Source organism: Eptesicus fuscus, chromosome 15 (assembly GCF_027574615.1).
Source record: "Eptesicus fuscus isolate TK198812 chromosome 15, DD_ASM_mEF_20220401, whole genome shotgun sequence".
Lineage (NCBI taxonomy): Eukaryota > Metazoa > Chordata > Mammalia > Chiroptera > Vespertilionidae > Eptesicus > Eptesicus fuscus.
In genome coordinates, this window is record NC_072487.1 from 5,952,223 (window position 1) to 5,977,292 (window position 25,070).

Here is a 25,070-nt window from a genome sequence, read left to right on the forward strand (position 1 = left end):
CAGAGAGCAGGCCACCCACATGCATAAGCCGTTGCTTGGGGCGCAGGTGTGCCTGCAAGACTTGCGGGGCAGGTCTTCAAAACGTGCGGGGCGGGTCCCAGGGCGGGGCGGGGTCTCAGAGCGCCAACAGGCCATGGTGCGGCGAGCCGCGATGGCTGTGAGTCTGGTCCTTCTGCCTTCCACGTATCTAAGTCCCCTCGTTCCGCACTCCAGCGCAGCAAACACTGATTGCTGGGCGCACCTTCGCAAGAGTCCCGCCTCTCCCCGCAGGCATCTGGGTCTCCCGCGGTTCGCCAGAAGATGGATTTCAGGGTGATGGAGAGCTAATCTCCCCTAGTTTTGGAACAAAAGCCCCTTTCCCCCGTCACCAGCCAGACCCACGCGCCTCCACACCTCATCCCCTCCGATTTCGCTGGGTGCGAGGCAACAGAACAGCCTTTAACCTCCGCCGCCATCTTTTTCAAACTTCCCAATTTGTACTTCTTAATCCCTTCATTTCAGTCAACTCTACTGAAGTCTAGCGCCGCCGGGAGGTGCACGGAAAGGGCGCCCGGGCCTCCGTCCGGTGCGCGGTGCGCGCGTCCCGCGGAACCAGGCGCGCGAGGGCTGCGCGGCGGGGCAGGCGCTGGGCGGCCGCCGAGCTCCAGGCACCGCCATCGCCGCGTTCCGGGCATCGCCGCCGCGGCGTCCCCCCAAATTGTACTTCTTAATCCCTTGAATTCAGTCAACTCTACTGAAGTCTAGCGCCGCCGGGAGGTGCACGGAGAGGGCGCCCGGGCCTCCGTCCGGTGCGCGGTGCGCGCGTCCCGCGGAACCAGGCGCGCGAGGGCTGCGCGGCAGGGGTCGGGCGCTGGGCGGCCGCTGAGCTGCAGGCACCGCCATCGCCGCGTTCCGGGCGTCGCCGCCGCGGCGTCCCCCCAAATTGTACTTCTTAATCCCTTGAATTCAGTCAACTCTACTGAAATCTAGCGCCGCCGGGAGGTGCACGGAGAGGGCGCCCGGGCCTCCGTCCGGTGCGCGGTGCGTGCGTCCCGCGGCACCAGGCGCGCGGGGGCTGCGCGGCGGGGACGGGTGCTGGGAGGCCGCCCGGCTCCGGGCGCCGCCGCTGCGGCGGCGTTCCCAGCATCCCGGGCCGGGCGGCCTGCGGGGGCGGCGGAGTTGCGAAAGTGAGTGAGTTTCCCAGAGTTTCGCCAGGAATGGGGTTCAGTGCAATTGGAGCCGACGCTCAGCGCACTCGGGAGCCTTTATCTCCTTCCTGCCAGTGAACGCCGGCCAGGTCCTCAGCCGCCCCTTCCTCTCCGGTTCCATCCTCCCCGCAGGCGCGTGTGCTCGTGTCTCCGCCCGTTTCTCCATACCTCAGGCTTTTACGGCTTCCCCGACTGTCCCCGTGGCCTTCTCCTTCCCCCCAGCTGTGGGCATTTCAGTCCACCAACTTTCCTGTGATTCTGGACGATGTCCGTTCTGACCTCTAGTTGTATTTTTGAAAATGTTGTGCCCGGCTGCAGGTTAGGTGTTTAACCTATGGCGCCATCTTGGTTCTCTCGACTTTTCCCAGTTTTAATATGCCTTTTAATTTTATACTGTGTTTCTGATCTATTGGAAATTTTAATTTTTATTTAGTGAAATTTGTCTAATTATTCTTTGAAGGTCTTTCTTTATTTGATCTGAGATTCATCTGTTTTGTTTTAATATTTTTATTTAATTAAAAATTTTCATTACATCTTTAATCTGTTTGTAGTTTATTCTAGTCAGGATTGTGAAATGAGAACTACAGTTTTTTTTTCAAATAGGAAACAAGTTGCTCTAAGATAATTTATTGAATCTTTTCTAACTTGTGATGTCTCCTTTATCATAAACTAGATTTAACACATACTAGAGTCTTCAATGAGGATTTACTTGATTTTCAAAGTGAAAATAAGACAAATAATACATTAAAAAAAATAGGTCACATTTATATGGTTCATTTACAAATGAACAAAGTATAAAAAATTGCAATAAAATTTCCTTTTTACTCCTAATTCCCAGCTACCCAGTAACCCTTCCCCCAAGGTAACCAAAGTCACCAGTTTCCTTTGTTTAAGATGTTTGTTCTGCTTGTTGCACAGATCAGAGCATGCTGCACATATGTTTGTTTTGTACCTCGCCCTTTAGAATAAATTTGTTTTACAGATAATTTCATATCTGAGCATTAAGAGCTTTCTCATTATTTTTATGACTATAAAATATTTCATAAATGGATCTTTTACAGTTTAGTGAACCAATAGCTCTTGACTTCACTCTACCAAATAAGGAACTACACTGAGTGGCCAGATTATTATGATTTCTGAACGCGTAATAATCTGGCCACTCAGTGTACTTCTCTTGAGTACCTCATTTATTTGATATCAAAGATACTATAAATCGTGCACCTGATCCGTTTTCCCCTTTGCACTGGCTGATAGAAAGCTCAGGGCAAATAGGTGGTTGATCTCCAGCAAAAGTCTAGAATACTTTTGGTACCCATTTAAGATACAAATAACACTGAGTGGCCAGATTATTATGCGTTCAGAGATCATAATAACCGGGCCACTCAGTGTAAATGGGCATTTACTTCTATCATCTTCCCTCACCCACATTCCTCAGTTTTAGTGAATATAGTTGGGGTTTAGAACTCATATTGTCTATCTATATTTTTTAAAATATGTTTTTCTTGATTTCAGAGAGAGGAGAGGAAGGAAGAGTGAGAGAGAGATAGAAACATCAACTATGAGAGAATCATTGATCGGCTGCCTCCTACTGGGGATCCAGTCCTCAACCCGGGCATGTGCCCTGACCAGGAATTGAACCATGACCTCCTGGTTCATAGGTCGATGTTCAACCACTGAGACACACTGGACAGGCTTGTCTCTATATTTTGTTTTTGTATTATATCTTCTCTTCTAGGAGTTACAATTATTGTGGTTTTTTTTTTACATCTTCATCTAGTTTCAAATCATATTTGTAATAAGTATTTATACTGTCTTTATCCTTGAGCTTTTAAATTTGAATAATTTCTCAGGCACTTGGGAAATTGTTTCAGTATTTGTTTTCTAGAAGGGTGGATGTGTGGTATATTTTATGAGCCATCCCATATTTAGGTTGGCTTTTAGTTCTATTCACGTATGAACAATCCTTGGCTAGGTATAAAATTTTTAGGACGTCTTTTCTCTCTTAAACAACTATAAACATTTTCATTATCATGCCTTACTTAGCAAATCTGATATCAATTTTTAAAAATTTCCTTGAAAGTCTGATTTTCCTGCCTAGAGGCTCATAGAATTATTTTTATTTATGTAATTTACTGCTTTCTAGAAAGAAGCTAGTTATGGATACCTTTGGCTTTAATCTACTTTATTAAAGTACTAGAGGCCCAGTGCACAAAATTCGTGCATAGGTAAGGTCCCTAGGCCTGGCTGGCGATCAGGGCTGATCAGGGCCGATCTGTGTGGTGACGGGTGAGGTGATGGCGGCGGGGGGGGGGGGGGGGGAAAGGGGGGAAATGGGAGTTGGGGGGGGCGCTCGCACCCACCTTGGCTGGCCTGATGCCGCCTGCTCGCTGGCCCGTCCCCCACTGCCATCATTGGTGGGGGTCTGTAGGCTGGGGCAGCTCCTGCATTGAGCATCTGCTCCCTGGTGGTCAGTGTGCGTCTTAGTGACGGGTTGTTCCGCTGTTTGGTCGATTTGCATATTAGGGTTTTATATAGATAATTTGCGTGTAATAAAATGTACACAATTTGTCTTGTTTAATGAAATTTGAAAAATACACCAATTTATTTAATCAGCACTTCTATGAAGATGTAGAACATTTCCTTTACCCTAGGACTCCCCTTACTCCCATCTCTCCTTAAGTCATTCCTCCAAACCCCACTCCTGTCAACCACTGACCCGATTTCTGTGTTTGTAGATTAGTTTTGCCTCTGCCAAAGATTCATGTAAATGGAGCCATTCCATGTGTACTCTTTTGTGTCTGGCTTCATTTGCTCAGCATAATGTTTGGAAAAGCCACCCATTTTATGCGAGTGTTAATAGTTTGTTATTTCTTAAAATCAGTGAATAGTAGTCCATTATATGAATAAACCACAGTTTGTTTATCCTCTCACCTGTTTATGGACATTTCAATTGTTTTTAGCCATCATGATAAATAATGCTGTGAACACTTGCGTATAAGTCTTTTTGAGGATATAGGTTTTCATTTCTCTTGGGTAAATACCTAAGAGTGGAATTGCTGGATCCTATAAATGCATGTTTAACTTTGTAAGTATCTGCCAAAGTATTTCCAAAGTGATTGTATCATTTTGTATTCTACCAGTAATATATCAGAACCTCCCCCGCGCCCCTCCGCACCAGTGCTGGGCATCCTTGCAAACGCTGGTAGTGTCAGCCTTCCAACTGGGTGTCCAGTGCTAGCTTGTTGTGGTTTTAATTTGCCTTTCTCTGAGGACGAATGATCGTGAGCAACTTTTCATACTTACTGTGCATTCTTATATCTTCCTTTGAAAAGCATCTCTTCAAGTTGTTTGCCCATTTATTTAACGTGAGGTTTTTGGTTGTTTTATTAGTAGGTTGAAAGAATGCTTTGTATATTCTAGGTATAAGCCTTTTATCAGATATATGTATTGCAAATATATTCTCCCAGTCGGTGTAGCTTGCCCTTTCATTTTACACTCTATACCACTGCTTTTCCATAGAAACATTTTGTTCTTTAGTAATTCCATTATAGATTTAAATTGTTATTTAAGTTTCCTTATAGTCCTTCCTTATCTTTTTGATCTGCTATCTTTTGAACTCACTCTCTTATACTGTTTCAGCCTGTTATCTTCTCATACTTTTTAATATATTTTCGTAGAAGTTATATCTTCCTGTATCATAATGGGAATGCCAGTTTCCTAAACTGCTTCTGGTTTCTACAGTAACTTCATTTCTGAGGCTTGTTCTTCTTCTGAGTCCTTTGAGTGATGTTTTCCTTTATCTTTATTTTGCAGTATTTCTTCCCATAGTGCTCATGGTTCTCCTCGTTGGTGTGTACCCACACACAGGACACAGTCGATGAATTTCCCCGCGCTCCGTTTACCTCCCATGTGTCCTGTCTGAAACTCTCTCTGTTCAACAGGTGGGAGGTTACTGATGTAGGCTGCAGCGTCTTGCTGGCAATTGCCTAGTGAAGTTCTGCTGGATTCACACAGGCTTTCTCCACCCTCCCTCTGTGGTTCCCGGACGTGCTGAGATTGACTGAGTACCTGGAACACTGCTGTGTCAAGCCGGTCCTGATACCTGGCCACCTCCAGCCTCCATGGCTGCCTCTAGAGGCTGACCTGCAGTCACCACACCCCACGGTGCGGGGTGGCTCTCCCTGCCCCCCACCTAATCAAGCCTGCATACTTTCTCATTCACGGTTTGGCCCTGCAGTTCAGACAGAAAGGCTCGTGTTGGGCAGTGTTTCTGAAACTTGAGCATTATTTTTCTTTTTAGAGGGGAAAAAAACTCATGGTTCACCAGGGTTGGCTGAAATTATTTGTATTACAATTATATTTTAAAACTATGAATGTTAAGATTAGATATAAATTCTGTATGCTTATAACTCTTACACATCTATAAAGCCAAAATAAAATTGTAAGTTAAGCGAAGACCAAGTTATTAAATCAGCAAAATTCTGATGAACAACTTAAGTTTAATGCAGAGGTGAATATTTTGTTGTAATGTCTCGCCCCTGGCAGTGTGAGTGTGCCCCGTGGGGGTTCTTTGGAGATTGCCGTGCGTGAGCCACGCGGCGGTCTGCTCTCCACCGTGTTCCTTCCGGGGCGGGAAAGCTTTTGCTTGTAGAGCACGCGGCGAGGTCACAGCCTGCACTCATGAAAAGCATCATCCTGAGGGTCTCTTCTCATTAGCTCTCAGTAACTAACACGGTGCGCCTGTCCCCGCGCGGTCACAGCACGCATGCGTGCGTGAACTCTCAGCTTGGTCGGCAGTACTCGGTTACACCTGGATAATCCAATCAACTGGCCAAATACAGCCGGCTGCCTGTTTTTAGACATAAAGTTTGATTGGAACACGGCCCTTGTCTATGGCTACTTTGGTGCTGCAATGGCAGAGCCGAACAGTTGAAACAAAGCCCGCATGGCCCGCAAAGCTTAGAATATTTACTAACTGGGTCCTTTACAGAAAAAAGTCATCTGACCCCTTCAAATCTGTCTGTCTGTCTGTCTGAAGAGTATCATAAAAATTAAAACAAGAATTGCCTTTGTAATTTTTGTGGAAACTTTTCATACCTCCAGAAATATATCTGTGACTGTTTTTCAGAATTACCAATTCAGCACAGAGTTCAAAAACAACAACTACATGCTAATCGGGATTTGCTAATGTTCATACCACTTGCACCTTCTATGATATCTCAGAGCAGACTTTACCAACTCCAGCTGAGGGAGGCTTGGCAAGGTGAGAGCACGCCATGCTGCTAGCGCAGTCCCTCCGGCAGCCCACACCTGGCTTTCTGAGGGCGGCCGGGAGCAAGGCCACCGGAGCTTTGCAGCCCAGGATGGCTGTTCTGAGGGAGGACTCTCGTCTCCAGATATCTCTGCCCTTCTTAGAAAAAATGGTATGTGGATACAAGATGATGCTACTTCCTACCTAAGTCGTTTTCTAGATTGGTAGATTGGTCTCAGAGGACCTCCTCTGTTGTGTCCTTTAAAATGATGAGCTATCCTTGAAAATCTGAGTGGCAAACCCTGCCTTCACCCCACAGTTCCCACAGGGCCACACCAGCCCCATTAGCACCTTTGCCAGGCGTCAGCTGATTTCCCGAAAGGAGCAAAGCACCAGAGCAGCGTAATGCAGTGAGGCAGATAACAGGGACAGAGCTGACCGGCCCGGGGACAGAGGATGGGAGTCCTGAGTCCTTGCTGCCTGCGGGAGACCATTCCTGACTGTTTGTAATGAGAAGGCCGGTGGTTTAGACTGTAGCCTGATGCCCATCATAAGAATTGTATTAGCCGAGAAGCCACTATCCTTTTCTCAGGAGGGCCAAGTCAAGGCCATAGATTTAGATTCACTTGTTTGGCTCCTTTATTATTTGACCTCCTCAGCATTATGTCATTGGGCAGACAGAAATGGTAGCCTGGGTGTTGCTGTTGTCCCGTATTCCCTGCCAACATGTAGCCATCCTATGAAGCACAGAGACCCAGTGCTTTGTCTCCATAGGTGCTTAATGCTTATGCGTGGAATGACTGTCCTGTGTAATCAGAAGAGCTTTTAAACCGTTACGGACAGTGACAGCAGTGATTCCAAGGCCTTTCTCTGGCCCTGCTTCTGACTAGAGTCCATGCCTTTTCTCTAGGCTCAGTAGATTTTTAAAGGAAAAAAATGGGTGTGGTACATCCTGATTTCCCCGTGTTTGGTAAATTTTTTTTTGTTTAGTTTTGTTTTATTTTTGTAGAATCTAGTTTAGTGTATTTCTACGTCCTAGAAAAATAAAATACCCCACTTACATTTTCCATGGGAAGCCTCAAGTAAATGAACGAGACTGACTAATCTAAGCTCTTTCCAAATGTACGAGGAAAAGCATATGAACAAATGAAAGGTGTTAAAAACCACACGTGCCTTCACATAGGATCTGATTTCATTTTTTCTATTCAAAAGTAAGAGCGTAGACATTACTTCATCCTGGGCAAAATGCTCCTCTCTGGCCTGCCCAACAGACCAGCTCTCTGACATTTTCTCTCCTGACTTTGTGTGGGAAATTCCAGGGGAAAGCCAAGATTGCAGAGTCCAGACCCTCCTGTGTGCAATTGGAAGCCAACTTTTCTTCCCTCTTGATGGCTCAAAATGAGCAATACCATTTAGACTGCTCCCACCGCATGCAACCAGGAATTATGTGTAAGGAAATGGTAGATTAAAGGCATTCAAAATGGTTATGATTAAGTGTTTTCACCACAGAGAATGCAAAGTAGAGAAAACTATCCTGGGCTAGTACACATACATGTGTTCCAAGGGCTAGAAGTAGAGTGAACGTATTCATCTCTTCCGAAAGCTACTGGTGACAGAGGGCTGTGTTCTGCTCTTACATCTCTCCTGAGGGCTCAGATAATGCCTAGCACTTTCTCAGTCTGTGTCAGGTCATTCTTTTCTTTCTTGCCTTTCTAGCGCTGTACTTACCATACTGAGCATACGGGGAAGTCATCATGCTTTCTTTTGGGTAATGATGACTTTGGCAGGCATGCGCATACCAATTCTGGCTGTGGATTTTTGTCTTAGGCTTGATATTCATGAATTTTCTCATGTGGGCCAAGTACTAAAGTGTACCTGTGACCATCGGAGCAGGATGGTCTGGTGTAGTTCGACGATCCATTTTGTACTTAAGTTTCAGGGGAACTAGGTTGTCTGTGTCATAGGTCAGAATGGAGGGTGAGGCTTGCAAGACCAATCCCAATGCTGGTGCGATGTATTCCTTAGGTATTCCTTAGCCACCAGGGGAAACCTCAAAAACCTAGGGAGCTGCTTGTGTTCTCGGTTCAGTAGGTGGCGCTCTTTCACCTGGTTCACAAGAACCATCTTGGAGGTCATTCTCTCCTGGGTCTCCTGTGCCTTAGGCGGTACCATGTTGAAGGAAGGAAACCCAAAGCCCTGCCCGTGGCATGAGTGCTTGAGAAGAGGTGGCATGACCTGGCACATGGCCCTGGTTAAGCAGTGCTGGCACATAGCAGCCCAGGGCGCTCTTACTCTCTCCCTTGTTCTGCTGCCAGCTCCCACCCTTGAGCAACAGCGGAGAAGAACTAACGAAAGACAGTCACGCCATGGGTATTCGGGAGGGTGACACCAGCTCATGAAACCAGACAGTGTAGGCTCGGCATCTCTGTAGCAGTGAAAGAAGAGAGCTGGGGTTTGCGGAAGGACCCAGGCACTCGGGCAGGAAGCCAAGAAAGGAAGAGCAACTGAAACTGCGAGCTTTCCCTCCTTTTTACGTATCTATTACATGTATTGTCATCAATACACAAAATATATATAATACATATAATATATATACATTGTATACAGTGTGTCTGCATGTACTTACAAACATGCATATTCCTGTATATATTGCTAAGCATCTTTAATTTGTGATACAAAGATGTTCCAAAATAATGAAATAGCTTGATGTATGGAATAGTTTGGGCAGGAAGTTCTGAGACTAAGAATATTGACTAGTGAGAGAAACAACCTTAAGGTAGGAAAGCAGCAGGGACTGTTGAGTAGAGAAATATGATACCTAAATGAAAGCATTTGTCAGTTTCTGAGGGCTTCATGCTGTTTGTCTAGCCTACAGTGGAAAAGTTTGTGTTCTTCTTAACTTCTTTTTAAATTGTTGACACTATTACAGATGTGCCCATTCCCCCCACCTCCACCGAGCCCCGGCCCCCCCTTCCCTCTGGCCAGCACCACACTGTTGTCTGTGTCTATGAGTTCTGCATATTTGTTCTTTGGCTAATCCCTTCACCTTTTTTGATACGCTTTTAATAGGAAGAATTAAGTGCCTGTTTTAATTTTCAGTGGAAATAATAACTCTTTCAATACAAGAAATTCGCTGAGACGCCTGCCTTTGCAAAGAGAAATTATCTGCTTTTGCCTCCGGAGCTGAGCTGTAAGGCTGCATCTGTTGTGCTGAAGGAGTGCATCCAGGACTCCCCTAAGAAGAGCACAGCGTCTTGACATACATTTTGTATTTAATTTACTATTAGTGGGCATGATTGATACTGACTACAGTATCTTGATGTTTTTCTCACACTTTTTTTCTTTTTATAAAAATGATTTTCACAAGTAATTAGCACAGGTTTTCACAGGTATTCCATAAAAAATTCTCTTTCCTAACCATGAACTGACGACTCCATCACGTCCTTCTTTTTTTCCTTTTTCCTTGTTCTCCCTTGGAAGACAGGATCTTCAAAACTATTCGTAAGACAGGTTTTTAGAGTAGTAAATGAAGAAAATAATTATTGTACTTGTTTTAACACTCTCTAATTATAAGTATTTTCAAAACTAAATTTTAGACTGCCTCCTATGATTTGGAAAGTGACCCATTTCAAATACTTACCATTCCTACAAAAAAACACAGTTATCTTTAAGGACAATTTCAATCCTATTTCAGAGATGAAAATGTCTATTTGGATCGTGTAGCAGCTGTTAGTGGGATTATAAGAACAATGTCTGATATTACATTTCTGTCTTACTGGTGAGACAATTGAAGTCTAAGAATTTCACCCCTTAAATAAGTTTCAGTTTGAGATGGTGGGATAGAGCCTTGGGGAACTTTCTGTGGAAGCTCAGAGGGAAGCTAGCTGGGTGGCTGCTCAGGCCTGCGCAGTTGGGAGCGCCACTTCCTCTGGGCCCGCTCCTATTGTCCCCACCCTCCCACTCCCTGTTCATCTTGGTAGTGATTCCAGGCCTGGCCCTGAAATTATCCAGTGCTGTGATGGGCTCCTGGCCTTTGCAGAGGAAAAACTCGCTTAATGCAAGTACAACATGTTCTCGTCGTTTTGCAGCTGGGGTAGCAAAGGAGCGTAGGGCAAGTGGATTGAGTAAAAAAAGGAAAATGAAGGTATTCACTGTCTATTGCATCAAGGTTGGCTCATTTAAAGTAAACACCATTTAAATAGTCTCCAAATGGCCCATTCTATATGAAGTCATGCAGTATGCCCCCTTTTGGGCTGTCATTCTCCTTAAATGGATCGCTTTGTGTGCACCGCGTTTTAATGCTATTCAACCTTAAACCCCTTATGTGGGCCTCCTCAGGCCACAGGCTTCAGTGCACATGTGGCAGCCATACCTTCAACATTTTTCGTCTCTGCCTCCAGAAAGTCAGCCCAAGCAACAGGGGGAGGCAGCCGTAAAGATGGCAGCAGTTAAGATTTCTTCAACACTTACTATGTGCCAGTTACCATGCCTTAGTGATTTCTGTGTATGTCATCTAACCTAAATCACATAATCCTCTGAGATAGACACTATGATCATTCCCTTGTTAATAGATGAGGATCTGATGCATCGAGAGATTAAGTGATGTGTCCAAACTGGTAAGTGTGGAGCAGGCAACTGAACCCAAGTAGTCAGACTCCAGGGCGGGAACTACATCAGTAGGCATACTCAAGAGACATGCTCTTCATCAGTTCTCTTTTCAAGATAGGCTTATCCCAAACAATTGCCAATCCAGAAATTTTTTCTCTTTTCTTTGGAATTTATGCTCTGCACTCTGGGGCAGTGTTTCCACGTGATCCTTTGCCTTTTCTGCAGTCCGGTTTGAAGGCGGGATCAGGTGTTCCCAGAGCAGCTAGCTCCCTTGGCAGTGGGCCGTCCTCATGGAAGGTTGGGCTCTGCGGAACAGTCCACGGATAGACAACTCAAAGCGGGAGGCCACGAGCCTTGCCCTGATGGCAGGGGCCAGTGAAAGCCTCCCCAGAGCAGTGGAAGCATTCAGGTGTCACAGCAGTGGCTTCAGCCTTCACCCAGGGTTGGACAAGAAGCCCAGGCTGGACACCTTTGAGAAACTTCGATAGAGAGTCCAGCCAGGGTCTTTGGGAAGTGGGCGGCTGGCCGGTCCTTATTTGGCCCAGGCTATGGATCTGGCCCTATTTGACTGTCACTAGGTACCCTGGAAAAGTTTTCGGCTTTAAAAGCTTCAAGTATGAAACAGTTTATTCCCAATGAGCTCCACAAAGTAGAAGAACTTTAAGAATCAATAAATTAAAAATCTTGAGGGCTTTATAGGAAAAAATCACCTTGAGCATTTAAAATATGGGTTTGGGTGATGTTTTCAATACATTTTCCCCTCTACCCCCCCAAAAAAATCTCTTTTCTCCCATGATTTAACTTCAGAGAAGACTGAGGGAGTAATGACAGTTTTAAAATATTTTTGTTGGATTTAACTCAGATTCTGTTAATACTTTTGCTATTTTGCTCCCAAACTCCAGGTCATTTAAAGTTTCTGACTTTTTTTTTGAAGCTGCTAATCTCCTTTCTCTCCCCTGCCACATCATTTATGGCCTCCACCACCCTCCTCCCATCACCTTGAGTGTACAGACATTCTGATAAAGGTGCTGGGACATGATGTCATTGGGCACTCGGTGAGGCTTCTCCATGGCCTTGTGTAGGCATCCAACAGATAGCTTCTATTCCACTAGCAGTATTCTCCATTGAAAGCTGTTTCAGCTCCTGCTGTTTCCAAGCAGTCTTTTCTTCTCCGTGCGCTAGATGGATGGTACAAGGACCAGAGAGGCAGCAAAAAAATCAGGTCAAACATTCAATGCTAAATGTAGGGAGAAAGCCTATTGCACATAGGGTTTCTACCCCCACCCCCAGATTTATTGAGATATAATTGGCATCTAACATTGTAAGTTTAAGGTACACAATGTGATGATTTGATACATGAATATATTGTGAAATGGTTACCACAATAAGGTTAGTTAACACATCTAACATCTCACATAGTTTTGTGTGTAGTGAGAACACTGAAGATCTACTCTCTTAGCAACTATAAAATATACAACATAGTATTGTTAATTATATACAATACAGTTGTGTTAATTATATATAATATAGTATTGTTAACAGTCACCTTGCAGTGTATAACATCCCCAGAACTTATTTATCTTATAACCAGAAGTTTCCATCCTTTGAACCCCCTCACTCATTTCCCCTCAATGGTTTCCCAAACCCCCACCCCGTCAGTCACCAATCTATTCTCTGTTTCTGAGTTTGGTGTTTTTTTGTTTTGTTGTTGTTGTCTTTTTTTAGATTCCACATATAAGTGAGATCTCATACAGTATTTATCTTCCTCTGTCTGAGTTATTTTATTTAGCATAAAGTCCTCCAGGTCTATCCATGTTGTCACAAATGGAAGGATTTCCTTTTTTAAGTCTGAATAGATCATATATATATATGATCATATATATATATATATATATATATATATATATATATATCACATTTTCTTTATCCAGTCATTACTCTGGAAGTTAGATTGTTTCTATGTCTTGGTTATTGAAAATAATGCTGCAATGAACATGAGAGTGCAGATATCGTTTTGACATAGTGATTTAATTTCCTTTGGATAAAAACCCATAAGTGGAATTGCTGAATCAGATGGTAGTCCTATTTTTAATTTTTTGAGAAACTTTCATACTGTCTTCCATAGTGGCTGCACCCTTTTCTCCACATCCTTGCCAACACTTGTTATCTTATCTTTTTTCTTTTCATTTTAAAATCATCTTTATTTTTAAATTACAGTTGACATACATTACTATATTAGTTTCAGGTGTACATCCCAGTGATTAGATATTACATAACTTACTAAGTGATCATCCTGAAAAATCTCACACCCATCTGACACCATACATGGTTATTAGAATATTATTGTCTATATTCCTATGCTGTACTTTACCTTCTTGTCACTACTCTGTAACTACAAATTTGTACTTCTATGAATCTGTTTTTGCTCTGCTTGTTCATTTATTTTGTTTTTTTTCTTTTTTTAATTTAATAAATCTTGATTGTTCAGATTATTACAATTGTTGCTCTTTTTTCCCTCATAGCTCCCCTCCACCTGGTTCCCACCCCACCCTCTGCCCTTACCCCCCCTCACTGTCCTCATCCATAGGTGTATGATTTTTGTCCAGTCTCTTCCTGCACCCCCACACCCCTTTCCCCCCGAGAATTGTCAGTCCACTCGCTTTTTATGCCCCTGATTCTATTATATTCACCAGTTTATTCTGTTCATCAGATTTTTTTTTATTCACTTGATTTTTAGATTCACTTGTTGATAGATATGTATTTGTTGTTCATAATTTTTATCTTTACCTTTTGCTTCTTCTTCCTCTTCTTAAAGAATACCTTTCAGCATTTCATATAATACTGGTTTGGCGGTGATGAACTCCTTTAGCTTTTTCTTATCTGTTAAGCTCTTTATCTGACCTTCAATTCTGAATGATAGCTTTGCTGGGTAGAGTAATCTTGGTTGTAGGTTCTTGCTATTCATCACTTTGAATATTTCTTGCCACTCCCTTCTGGCCTGCATAGTTTCTGTTAAGAAATCAGCCGGCAGTCGTATGGGTGCTCCCTTGTAGGTAACTAACTGTTTTTCTCTTGCTGCTTTTAATATTCTCTCTTTGTCTTTTGCCCTTGGCATTTTAATTATGATGTGTCTTGGTGTGGTCCTCTTTGGATTCCTTTTGTTTGGGGTTCTCTGTGCTTTCTGGACTTGTAAGTCTATTTCTTTCACCAGGTGGGGGAAGTTTTCGGTCATTATTTCTTCAAATAGGTTTTCAGTATCTTGCTCTCTCTCTTCTTCTGGCACCCCCATAATTCTGATGTTGGTACGCTTGAAGTTGTCCCAGAGGCTCCTTACACTATCTTCATATTTTTGGATTCTTTTTTCTTTTTGCTTTTCTGGTTGAGTGTTTTTTGCTTCTTTGTATTTCAAATCTTTGACTTGATTCTTGCGATCCTCTAGTCTGCTGTTAGATCTCTGTACAATATTTTTTTATTTCAGTCAGTGTATGCTTAATTTCTAGTTGGTCCTTCTTCATATCCTCGAGGGTCTCACTAAATTTATCGGCCTTTTCTAGAAAATTCTTGAAAATCCTTATAACCGTGGTTTTGAACTCTATATCCAGTTGTTTGCTTTCCTCCATTTCTGTCATTTGTGATCTGTTTCTTTGTCTCTGCATTTTGGCTGCTTCCCTGAGTTGGTAGGGTAGCTTTGTGTGCTAGGTGTCCTATAGGGCCCAGTGGCTCAGCCTCCCCAGTTACCTGAGGTAGACACTCTTGGTGCACCCCTTTGTGGGCTGTGTGCACGATCTTGTTGTAGTTAAGCCTTGATTGTTGTTGGTATCACTGGGAGGAATTGACCTCCAGGCCAATTGGCTGTGAGGATCAACTGTGTCTACGCTGGGAGAACTTCTGTGCTGGAGACACCCTTATGAGACAAGACTTGCAAAAGCCTCTGTGCTCAGCTTGGATGGGGCGGAGTCTCAGGGCGGAGCAGAGAGCCTTGGCTTCCCGTCAGCCCTGCCCTAATAGGCCCCTGTGTCTCAGTGTCCCATGGTAATCGGTGCAAGCACCTCTGAGAGAAAGCCGCCCTCCAGTTCCGCCCGCTGCCAGACTGTCCACTTTCTCCCCAAATGAGTCTGGGTCCCCAGAGTCTCTCCCGGAACTAGAGTTCAGTGCAGTCGGGAGCTTTTGTCTCCCTCCTGCTTGAGAAAGCCAGCCGCGTACTCAGTTGCCAGCCCTATCCACGTGCGCGCCTCGGTAACTCTGCCTTCTGCAATTCCTCTGAGTCTCAGTGTGCTTTTCTCTTTCCTGACAGTCCAGTTTCACCCCGTATGAGTCTGGGTCCCCAGAGTCTCGCCTGGAACTGGAGTTCAGCACAGTCGGGAGCTTTTGTCTCCCTCCTGCTTGAGAAAGCCAGCCGCGCACTCAGTTGCCAGTCCTCTGCGTGCGTCTCAGTACTTCTGCCTCCTGCAGCTCCTCTGAGTCTCAGTGTGCTTTTCTCTTTCCTTCTAGTTGTAGAATTTCCACTCAGCCAGCCTTCCTGTGGTTCTAGATGATGTTCGTTTTGTCTTTTAGTTGTAGTTTTGAAATTGTGCAAGGCAGCAGTTTAGGTGTTTACCTATGCCGCCATCTTGGTTTCTCCTGGGTTTTTTTTTCTTTCTTTCTTTAATATTTAATTGTTGATAGATATGACTTTATTTCCATTTTATTATTTATGTTTTTTACTTTTTAAATTTTTCTTTCTCAAGAAGATTCTTTAACATCTCATGTAATACTGGTTTGGTGGTAATGAACTCCTTTAGCTTTTACTTGCCTGGGGTTCTCTTTATCTGTCCTTCCATTCTAAATGATAGCTTTGTTGGGTAGAATAATCTTAGTTGTAAGTCCTTACTTTTCATCACCTTGAATATTTCTTACCAATCCTTCTGGCCTGCAAAGTTTCTGTTGAGAAATCAGATGACAGTCTTATGGGAGCTCCCTTGTAGGTAACTAACTGCTTTTCTCTTGCTGCCTTTAAGATTCTCTTTTTGTCTTTAACCTTTTGCATTTAAATTATGATGTTTCTTGGTGTGGGCTTCTTTGGGTTCATATTGTTTGGATTTTCTTTGCTTCCTGGACTTGTATGTTTATTTCCTTCACCGAGTTAAGGAAATTTTTTTTGTCATTATTTTTTCAAAAAGATTTTCAATTTTTTGCTCTGTCTTCTCCTTCTGGCATCCTCATGATGTGAATGTTAATACAGTTGAAGTTGTCCCAGAGGCTCCTTACACTATTTTCATTTTTTTGGATTCTTTTTTCTTTATACTGTTTTGATTGGGTGTTTTTTGCTTCCTTATATTCCAAATTGTTGATTTGATTCTCAGCTTCATCCACTCTACTGTTGATTTCCCATAAATTATTCTTCATTTCATTTAGTGTATCCTTCATTTCTCACTGGTCCTTTTTTATGCTGTTGAGGTCCTCACTAAGTTCCTGGAGCCTCCTTATAACCAGTGTTTTGAACTCTGCATCTAGTAGATTGCTTGTCTCCATTTTGTTTAGTTCTTTTTCTGAAGTTTTGTTTCTTTTGGGACATATTTCTTTGTTTCCTTATTTTGGCAGCCTCCCTGTGTTTGTTTCTGTGTATGAGCTAGAGCTGCTACATCTCCCAGGCGTGGTAGAGTGGCCTAATGTAGTAAGTGTCCCGTATGGCCCAGTGGTACAGCCTCCACAATCTCCTAAGCTGGACACTCAAGGTATGCACCCCACGTGGGTTGTGTAACCCTCATCTTATAGTTGGGCCTTGATTACTGTTGGCATGTCAATGGGAAGGATTTACCCCCAGGCCAATCAGCTGCAAAAACTGTCTGTGACCACCAACCTCTGACCACTATGGATGATCAATTGTGCTGTGGCCCACCCCACAGAGCAGGACTTACTTCAGCAGGGTTCTGCTGCCCACTGAGTCTGCCTTTTACCAGGTATACCAGTTAATAATGTGGAATTTGTAATCAAAGAAAACACAATAATTTCAAGAGAAACATCAAAATTGCTTTATTCAAAGTAATGTTCATCGCTAGCTACACATTTCTCCCATCTTTCAGGTAATTTGTGGATGCCATCCCAATAGAACTTTTCTTGTTTTGAGGCAAACCATTCAGAGACCCAATTTTCCACTTCTTCATACGTTTTGAAGTGCTGCTCAGAAAGTGCGTGTGCCATTGATCGGAACAAGTGGTAATCTGAAGGAGCAAGGTCTGGTGAATATGGCAGGTGGGTAAATACTTTCCAGGCAAGATCTCTTAACGTGTCTTTAACTGGTTTTGAAGTGTATGATGGTGCATTATCATGAAGCAAAATTACTTTGCCATGTCTTCTGGCACATTCTGGTCATTTTACAATCAAAGTGTGATTCCAATTCATTATTTGTTGTCGGTAACAATAAGTATTAACAGTTTCACCTGGTTTTAGAATCTCATAATACACCACACCTTCCTGATCCCACCAAATGCAGAGCATTGTCTTCTTTCTAAAGCGATTAGGCCTTGCAGTCGATGTTGATGGTTGACTTGGAACATCCCATGATTTTGTGCATTTGGGATTCTCAAAATAAATCCACTTTTCATCACCAGTCACAATTTGATGCAAAAAAGACCTTCTTTCATGCGTGGTAGAGTGGCCTAATGTAGTAAGTGTCCCGTATGGCCCAGTGGTACAGCCTCCACAATCTCCTAAGCTGGACACTCAAGGTATGCACCCCACGTGGGTTGTGTAACCCTCATCTTATAGTTGGGCCTTGATTACTGTTGGCATGTCAAAAAAGACCTTCTTTCATGCCGTTGAAGCAACATTTTACTGATGACTTTTCGGTTTTCCATTTGTCTTTCATTCGGTTGATGTGGCACCCATTTTCCTTCCTTTAAAATCTTTCCCATTGCTTGTAAATGATCAGAAATTGTTCGCTGAGCAACGTTTAATCTTTCTGCAAGTTGTTTTTGAGTTTGACACGCATCTTCATCCAATAATGCTTGTAATTGTTGGTCTTCAAACTTTTTTGGTTGACCTGGACGTTGTTTGTCTTTCACATCGAAATCATCACTTTTAAAGTATTTAAACCAGTGTTCACAAGTATCTTGAGATGGAGCATGTTCAACATAAGCTTCCTGAAGTATTCAGCAGCACTTTTCTTCAAAATAAAGTAATGAATTACAACTTCCTGCAAATGCTCTTTTTTTGTCACAAAATTCGACATTTTTAAGCGTAAAAATATCTATGATGTTAACACCTTCAGCAAATTTGACATATGAAGTTTTGAAGCTTGTTGTCAATACCACAAAATAGCATACATATCAACATATGTGTAACTCCATCTACTGAAAAAAATCCGCATTATTAACCTAGTATGTGTGTGGTTTATGAAGGTGGTTGGAGAGTGATGCTTCATCATGGTCTGAAACCATTCACTGAATGTGCTGGCTCTGGGACCTCCAGGGAGGTGCAATTCAAGGTCAGCCACTGTCCAGCGCCACCCAGCATTAGCTACAAAGTGGTCTGCAGATGGCTGCTACTTGTTCTGGGCTTGAAGGTGCCCAGGAGAAGCCAAGCTATGAACCAAGGCCAGATGCTGCTTGGTTGAGAGAATTTAGGAAAATCTGAAGCATTAGCCAAGACAGGCCATTGGTATGGAAAAGCCGATGGAAACAGCTTGGGTGGGCCTGAAAGTTGGGTGGGGCAGAGCCTCAGGAATTCACTATGGTGGGGAAAACAGTGTTAGCCAGGTTGATGGAGACTCTAACTGCCAGCTCTGTAAGGGGAGGGCTCATCAAAGGAACAATGGCTTTTGCCAGCACTTCTGTCTGGGAGAAAGCTGCCCCATCCTCAGCTCTTGCTCAGCAAATAATTCAGTTCCTCCCCATCTGCCTCTGTTGTCCTTTAAGCTGCTGCCCAGCACTAGGGCTCAGAGGGAATGAGTCTGAGTAAGTCTGCGTGTGGACCCTTTAAGAGGAACTAGGTGGGACTCCAGCAGCCTCTGTGTCATTCAGCCATGATCCTCGGCTGATTTTTACAGCCAGAAGTTATGGGGACTTCTCTTCCTGGCACTGGTACCCTGGGCTGATGTCCTGGTGTGGGGCTGGGACCTATCACTTCTCAGCGGGGAATTTAGGAGGGATCTCCATGGCTGAAGTATCCCTCATGATTTTTCTCTGCCATACGTGGGTGTGGGACCAGCCTGTTCCATGTCTCTACCCCTCCTACCAGTCTCGATTTGGCTTCTTTTTCAATTCCCTAGTTGTAGGACTTCCAATCAGCCAGATTTCAGGCAGTTCTGAATGGAATGGTGGTTTTCTATAGTTTAGTTTTAATTATAACGTGGTTGGGAGGAGGGAAGTACCCATTTCATGTTTACCTACCCTGCCATCTTGCCCAAAGTCCCTCATCTTTAAGGAGGAGCATGCCTTGCCCTGGCTGGTGTGGTTCTGTTGGTTGGAGCATCATCCTGTGCACTGAAGGGTCACAGGTTTGATTCTAGGTCAGGGTACATACCCAGGTTTTGGGTTTGATCCAGGTCGCGATCCTTACTGGTGCAACTGTTTGATGTTTCTCTCTCATATTGATGCTTTTCTCCCTCTTTCTCCCTTCCTCTTTCTGTAAAATCAATTTAAAAAATAAAACTGTTTTTTTTGTGTGTGTGTGTGTGTTGTTTTTTGTTTTTTTAAAAAGGAGCACCCATAGACACAGACAGTGGGGTGGTGAGGGCCTGGGGCCGGAGGTGGGGATGGGCTGGAGGAGTTGATGGGGGGATGCGGAGGGCGGGGGGAGAAGGGACTTAGGTAATACTTTCAACAATAAAGATTAAAAAAGAAGAGAGAGGAGCATGCCTTCAGCTTCTTAGTCAGACGTGGAAAGAGTGATTTCAAGACTGACATTTGGATTCTAGAAGAGAATGAAATGTATAACCAGTTTTGAGAGAATGGATACCTTTGTGATGGGTTTCCAGCCATTCTGAGCATGCCCTTCTATATTCCTCATTCAAGTATTTCCTCTAATGACTTCCAAACTTGATATCATATCATTTTTATTCAAAGTTGATATCATTTATTTTTTTCCTTAAGTTTAGGTCTTTATTTTGTACTTAAAGTTTTGTTTTTCATCAGAGGAGTTCTGCAGCATATTCTTTTGGATCTAAGTTGGTAGTTTCAGAGGATAATAAATAATGACTTTCTACCTTCCTGAGTTCAGAATTAGTTGAGAGATAAAGAAGCCAAGTATATGGAGATTAGAATCTAACCTCTATTATTGTTTTTTGTTTTTTTTTTACTGGTAAAGTACTTTGAAAAATGTCATGTTAGCTCTGAGAGCCACTGTGGGCATGTTAACATTTTGACCCTGAATATTACCTCTTATCCATTCCCTAACCAAAATGGACACCACAGCCCACTCCATGAGTGTTTAACCCTCTAAAACATTTTTTAAAAATACATTTTTATTGATTTCAGAGAGGAAGGGAAAGGAAGAGAGAGATAGAAACATCAATGATGAGAGAGAATCATTCATCAGCTGCCTTCTCCATGCCCCACATTGGGGATCGAGCCCGCACCCAGGCATGTACCCTGATCGGGAATTGAAACATGACCTCCTGGTTCATAGGTAGACGCTCAACCACTGAGCCATGCTGGCTGGGCTAAAACTTTTTAAAAATATATGTTTTTATTGATTTTAGAGAGGAAGGGAGAGGAAGAGAAAGAGAAACATCAATGATGAGAGAGAATCACTGATCGGCTGCACGCCCCCTACTGGGGATCGAGCCCACAGCCCAGCCATGTGTCCTTGATTGGAATTGAACCCAGGACCCTTCAGTCTGCAGGCTGACACTCTATCCAAAGCAGCTAGGGCTAACCCTCTAACACTTAAAACAAGAAAGAGAAGAATAGCTCCTGCCATGGAGGTAGTGAGGGGCTGAAAGAAAGGCTAGGTTGTGTTACTGTTATGGAACATGAGCATGAGGGGTGGAGAACTGTGTTCCATAATATGAGGTGATAGTAATTCCTCTTAAGACATACCATCAATTTATAGTAGATGCTCAGAGAAAAATACTATGTAAAATCAGGTTGTATGACACATTCTGATTTCAAAAACATTAAAATCATTTTTCTATCTCAGAAGTAAGGGAGTATAGTGTTACAGATTATCAATCATTTATTCCTTGGTAAAAGCCTTCTCTAAGGTGTGGACTAACTGGCAGGCACACCCCTGGCTGGGGTGGGGAGCCCCAATTGTAAGTCCAGCCTTATTACAACTAGCTAGGACTCCTTGGCTCCATGGAACCTTTCCAGGCCTGCTTTTCATCTGCTCAACGAGGAATGGGGGACCAGCCAATATATTAACAGATTAAAAAGGATGAGGAGTATGAGACCTGAACTTCCAGTTAATTAATTTCAGAGTGGGGACTAAAACCTAGGTATCTCCTTTCTCTAGTCGCATTGTATTCTACTATATCCATTTTAGATGGGCTTGAATTGAATCCAGACAAAAGAGTTTAGCAGAATAGAAGTGATAATTCATTTGTTCATTAATCATCCATCCATTCATTCAACTGAGCATCTTTTTTTTTTTTTTTACGCCAAGTACTGTGCTAGGCAATAGGATGAATAAGATATTTTTTTGGTCTCTATAGAAGCATACAACCTATACTTTTCTGTGTTTGTGACCACCTCAACCACCAGTTAACTGGGGAACTTCAGGTCTTATATTCCTCATTCTTTTTATCTGTTAATATATTGGGCTGGTCCCCCATTCCTCATATTTATAGCCTCACTTGAATGGCTTCAAACTGATGCTTGGAATAGATCCAAACCTCCCTGGTTGCCCTGAAACTACCATCTCTCATCCTGAGACCTGAAATAGTGCCCCTTCAGTTGACATGGCCCACCTCCAAGAACTGGTTCATACCATCTTAAGACACAAGTTCTTCAATGGCCTAAAGAGAAAAGATATAAGTGAGGTCTAGAACCATATAGGCTCTCATTGTGATTTTTCTCTTTCTGTTTATAGGGTGCTCAAGCTGGCATTACTACGTAACCATGCCAATGCCAGCCTCCACCTTCACAATTGCGGTGGGACCCTGGATGGAAGTGAACCCAGAGACGTGCTCACCAAGTGACCTGGCAGCAGAGAGGTCCCTCTTGCCGTCCGAGGCTGACTTTAGGTTTGTATTTGGGATGTTGCTGGAAAACAGACACTCGAGGGAGCAGAATGATGCACTTATTCCAAGAACTGGGAATGTGAGTAATCCCTGCTGAGAAACGAATCCAAACTGTGATTACTCAAAGCAGGGAAAGCCCTCCTGGGAGGGAAAGAGAGTTGAGAGGTAGACATGTGGGCATATTGTTTATGCGGAAAGAACAATAAAATAAAATAAATGTATATGAAATCCTCTGTGAAGTCAGGTGAAATATTTTTGTATATTTGGTTAAGTCAACAGAAACTTCAGATCCAATACTTGCTCTTTCTACACCTTTTAACTTTGGATTTCAGTGCTTATTTAGTCAAAAACACAACTTAACAAGAAGAAGTTGCTTGTTGGATGGATTCCTTTGTAAGCCCCTCTGCTGTTCTGGTTCCAGTGACTGCTGTTAGCAGTGCATTTGTGGGCAGCCTTCTCAGGAGCATAGGACACAAGGAAGCGGTCACAGGCCATTGGGTTATGAGAATCCTGCTGGGTCAGGGCTCTGTCCCCTTCAGTAGCAATTCCTTCCCTTTCAGAGTTGATCAGAGAAAATCGTTTTAAACTTTTAAAAAATTAGTATAGGCCATTAGGTATTCACTTGCAGCCTTTCCAGATGTTCAGCTATTTCGAGAGCCAAAGGGAAGAAGGAACATGCACGTACTAGGCACGGGAGTGTGCTGGTCATGTGTGGTATCGTGCTTCATTCTAGAACTTTTACATCTAGCTCAGTTTAATCATTTTCCTATTTACAGGTAGTCACTAAGTCAGTACCTTCTGGTGGAGAACGCCAGAGTCGCGGGACAGAGAGTTAGCTCATCCTTGAAAACCAGCTAAGCTGTGCTCCTAGGACAAATCCCTTTTGTGTTGGTTTTGTTTTGCCAGGTTGCTTTTGCAGTGACGGTGGTGGTTGGTGTCTTTAGAAGACAAAGCCTTTGAGCCCTCTCTTACGATGGGCATGTCTTATTGCTTACCTTTTGCTTTTTGGAGGAAGGGAGGTAATTTCCACTTCTTACTTAGTAGCTTACCTATTCTGGGCTATCTTCCCTGAGCTATATAGAGTATCCTAGATTGTTTTTTGAGTTTTACTTATGCACTCTTGAGGGAAGAAGAGAATTGTAGACAGAAGTGACCTATGTTATTTTCACGTGGGAATGTTTAATTGTTTGTGAGACCTAATGCCCTCTTCCCCTGTCACTGAAATGCCACATTAGACCTCATTTTGCAATTCTGGGGAGCCAGATTTCTGAGTAGGGAGGACAGGTGCCTTGGGTAGTCACTTGGATCCACAGTAGACTTGGTATGAGTGAGAAATAACTTGTTTGTGTTAAGTGACTAAGATACTGGGGTTGTGTGTTATTGCAGCATATCCTAGCCTATCCTGAATTGATGCAGAAGCCATTGGATGTTTGAAATCCAGGAAAGTCTTGATTTAAATGTCATCTCACTTAGTTCTGAGGATAAGCCTGTATGATAGATAGGTTTTATTATCTCCATTTTATAGATAAAATAATGATGCTGGGACTTGTTCATGCCTCCTGAGTTACAAGACCTGGATTCACATCTGGGCTGAACCCCCTGGAGAGGTGGTTCAGAATCTTACCTGGGGACTTTTAAAAATTGTGCATAACACCCATGCCCCACCTGGAGTCTGGTCCACTCTCACCTGGAGAGTCAGTGCCAGGACTGAGTCACTGTTAGCAATTGGAATGATTCATGTTGTAACAGAAAACAGGAGGTGAGAGCACTGCCTTTGAGCCTGGAGGTGCCATCCCTGTTGGCTAAGTAAGTTTCTTTGGGGAAAACCATCTTTCTCTGTAGAATACAGAGTTTGCTGGGGGTGTGGCGAGGAGGGGAGTTTCTCAGTTTCTTCCTGGGGAAGGAGCACTGCTCTTCACACACAGCGCGGCCTGATTCACTGTTAGAGGTGTGCCGATGAAAAATGTGTGCCTTAGGAAGGCTAGGGGAAGGCAAAGAAAGACATCTGTCATTCTATCCTTCTAGCCATGTCCGCAGAGATCCAAGTGGGGAGTGGGCAGCAAGTATCTTCTGTGCGTGCTCTCTGCTGCCCGGAAGCAGCTGAGATGGCTGTTCACTTCTCTTGCATCCGTAATTGTGAAAGAGGAGCACATGGCAGACGAAGTGGGGATTCTGGGAAGATAGGACTTCTGTATCCCTGTTAGGGTTTAGGGGACGGGCAAACACAACCCCTCTCTTGTCCGCCTGAGTTCAGAACCGATTAAGAGACAGGAGAACAAAAGAAAGGTTTTATTATTGACAGAAGCTGGACTGAGGGAAGGCTCAGGTGTACAGTATTAATGGGCTTTCTAATACTCCATCTCCAAATTAGACAGGCCTCCACCCAGCTGGACCACTGCTAGCCTCCACTACACAGATGCACATAGCCTTCCTAAGAGGTAAAATAAACTTCTGTGGGCAAGCAGATTCTAGAAGAGAAAGTCCAGAGTGACCCAGCCAGTCAGATCAGCTGGAGACCCAGGCATGGGCACCACTGCTTGTCCTGGTGTGGAAACGGGAGGCCTGGCGGATGAAGTCCCTCCCACACTCCCTGCCATGTCTGACATGCTACGACGAAGTTTTCCCTTCATTTATCACTGTGCTTGTCCATCAGAAATGTGCTGCTGATAGAATAATAGCTTACATTTGCTTAATCCTTCCCTGGCTGCGTGCTTCATGTGTGCTGTCTTTAGTCATCAGAGGGTGGCTTTGTGTTTTGATCCATTAAATCTCTGGCTCTACGCTAAGTTTGCCAACAAAGGTGCTCTGAAGTGCCAACTGCACTGTTTTTGGTTATGTTCACATCTGGTCCCCTTGTCTTTCC

The 25,070-nt window shown here is 43.6% G+C and overlaps 1 protein-coding gene across 1 annotated transcript in view; it reads left to right on the forward strand.

Moving 5' to 3' along the window:
* LOC129151576 (aminopeptidase O-like) overlaps nucleotides 1-25,070 on the forward strand; it is a 49,377-nt gene that overhangs the window by 18,555 nt on the left and 5,752 nt on the right. Inside the window, exon 3 of the mRNA XM_054726824.1 lies at nucleotides 22,057-22,210. Within this exon, the coding sequence (XP_054582799.1) occupies nucleotides 22,057-22,210 (154 nt within the window). The remainder of the gene's footprint in view (nucleotides 1-22,056; nucleotides 22,211-25,070) is intronic.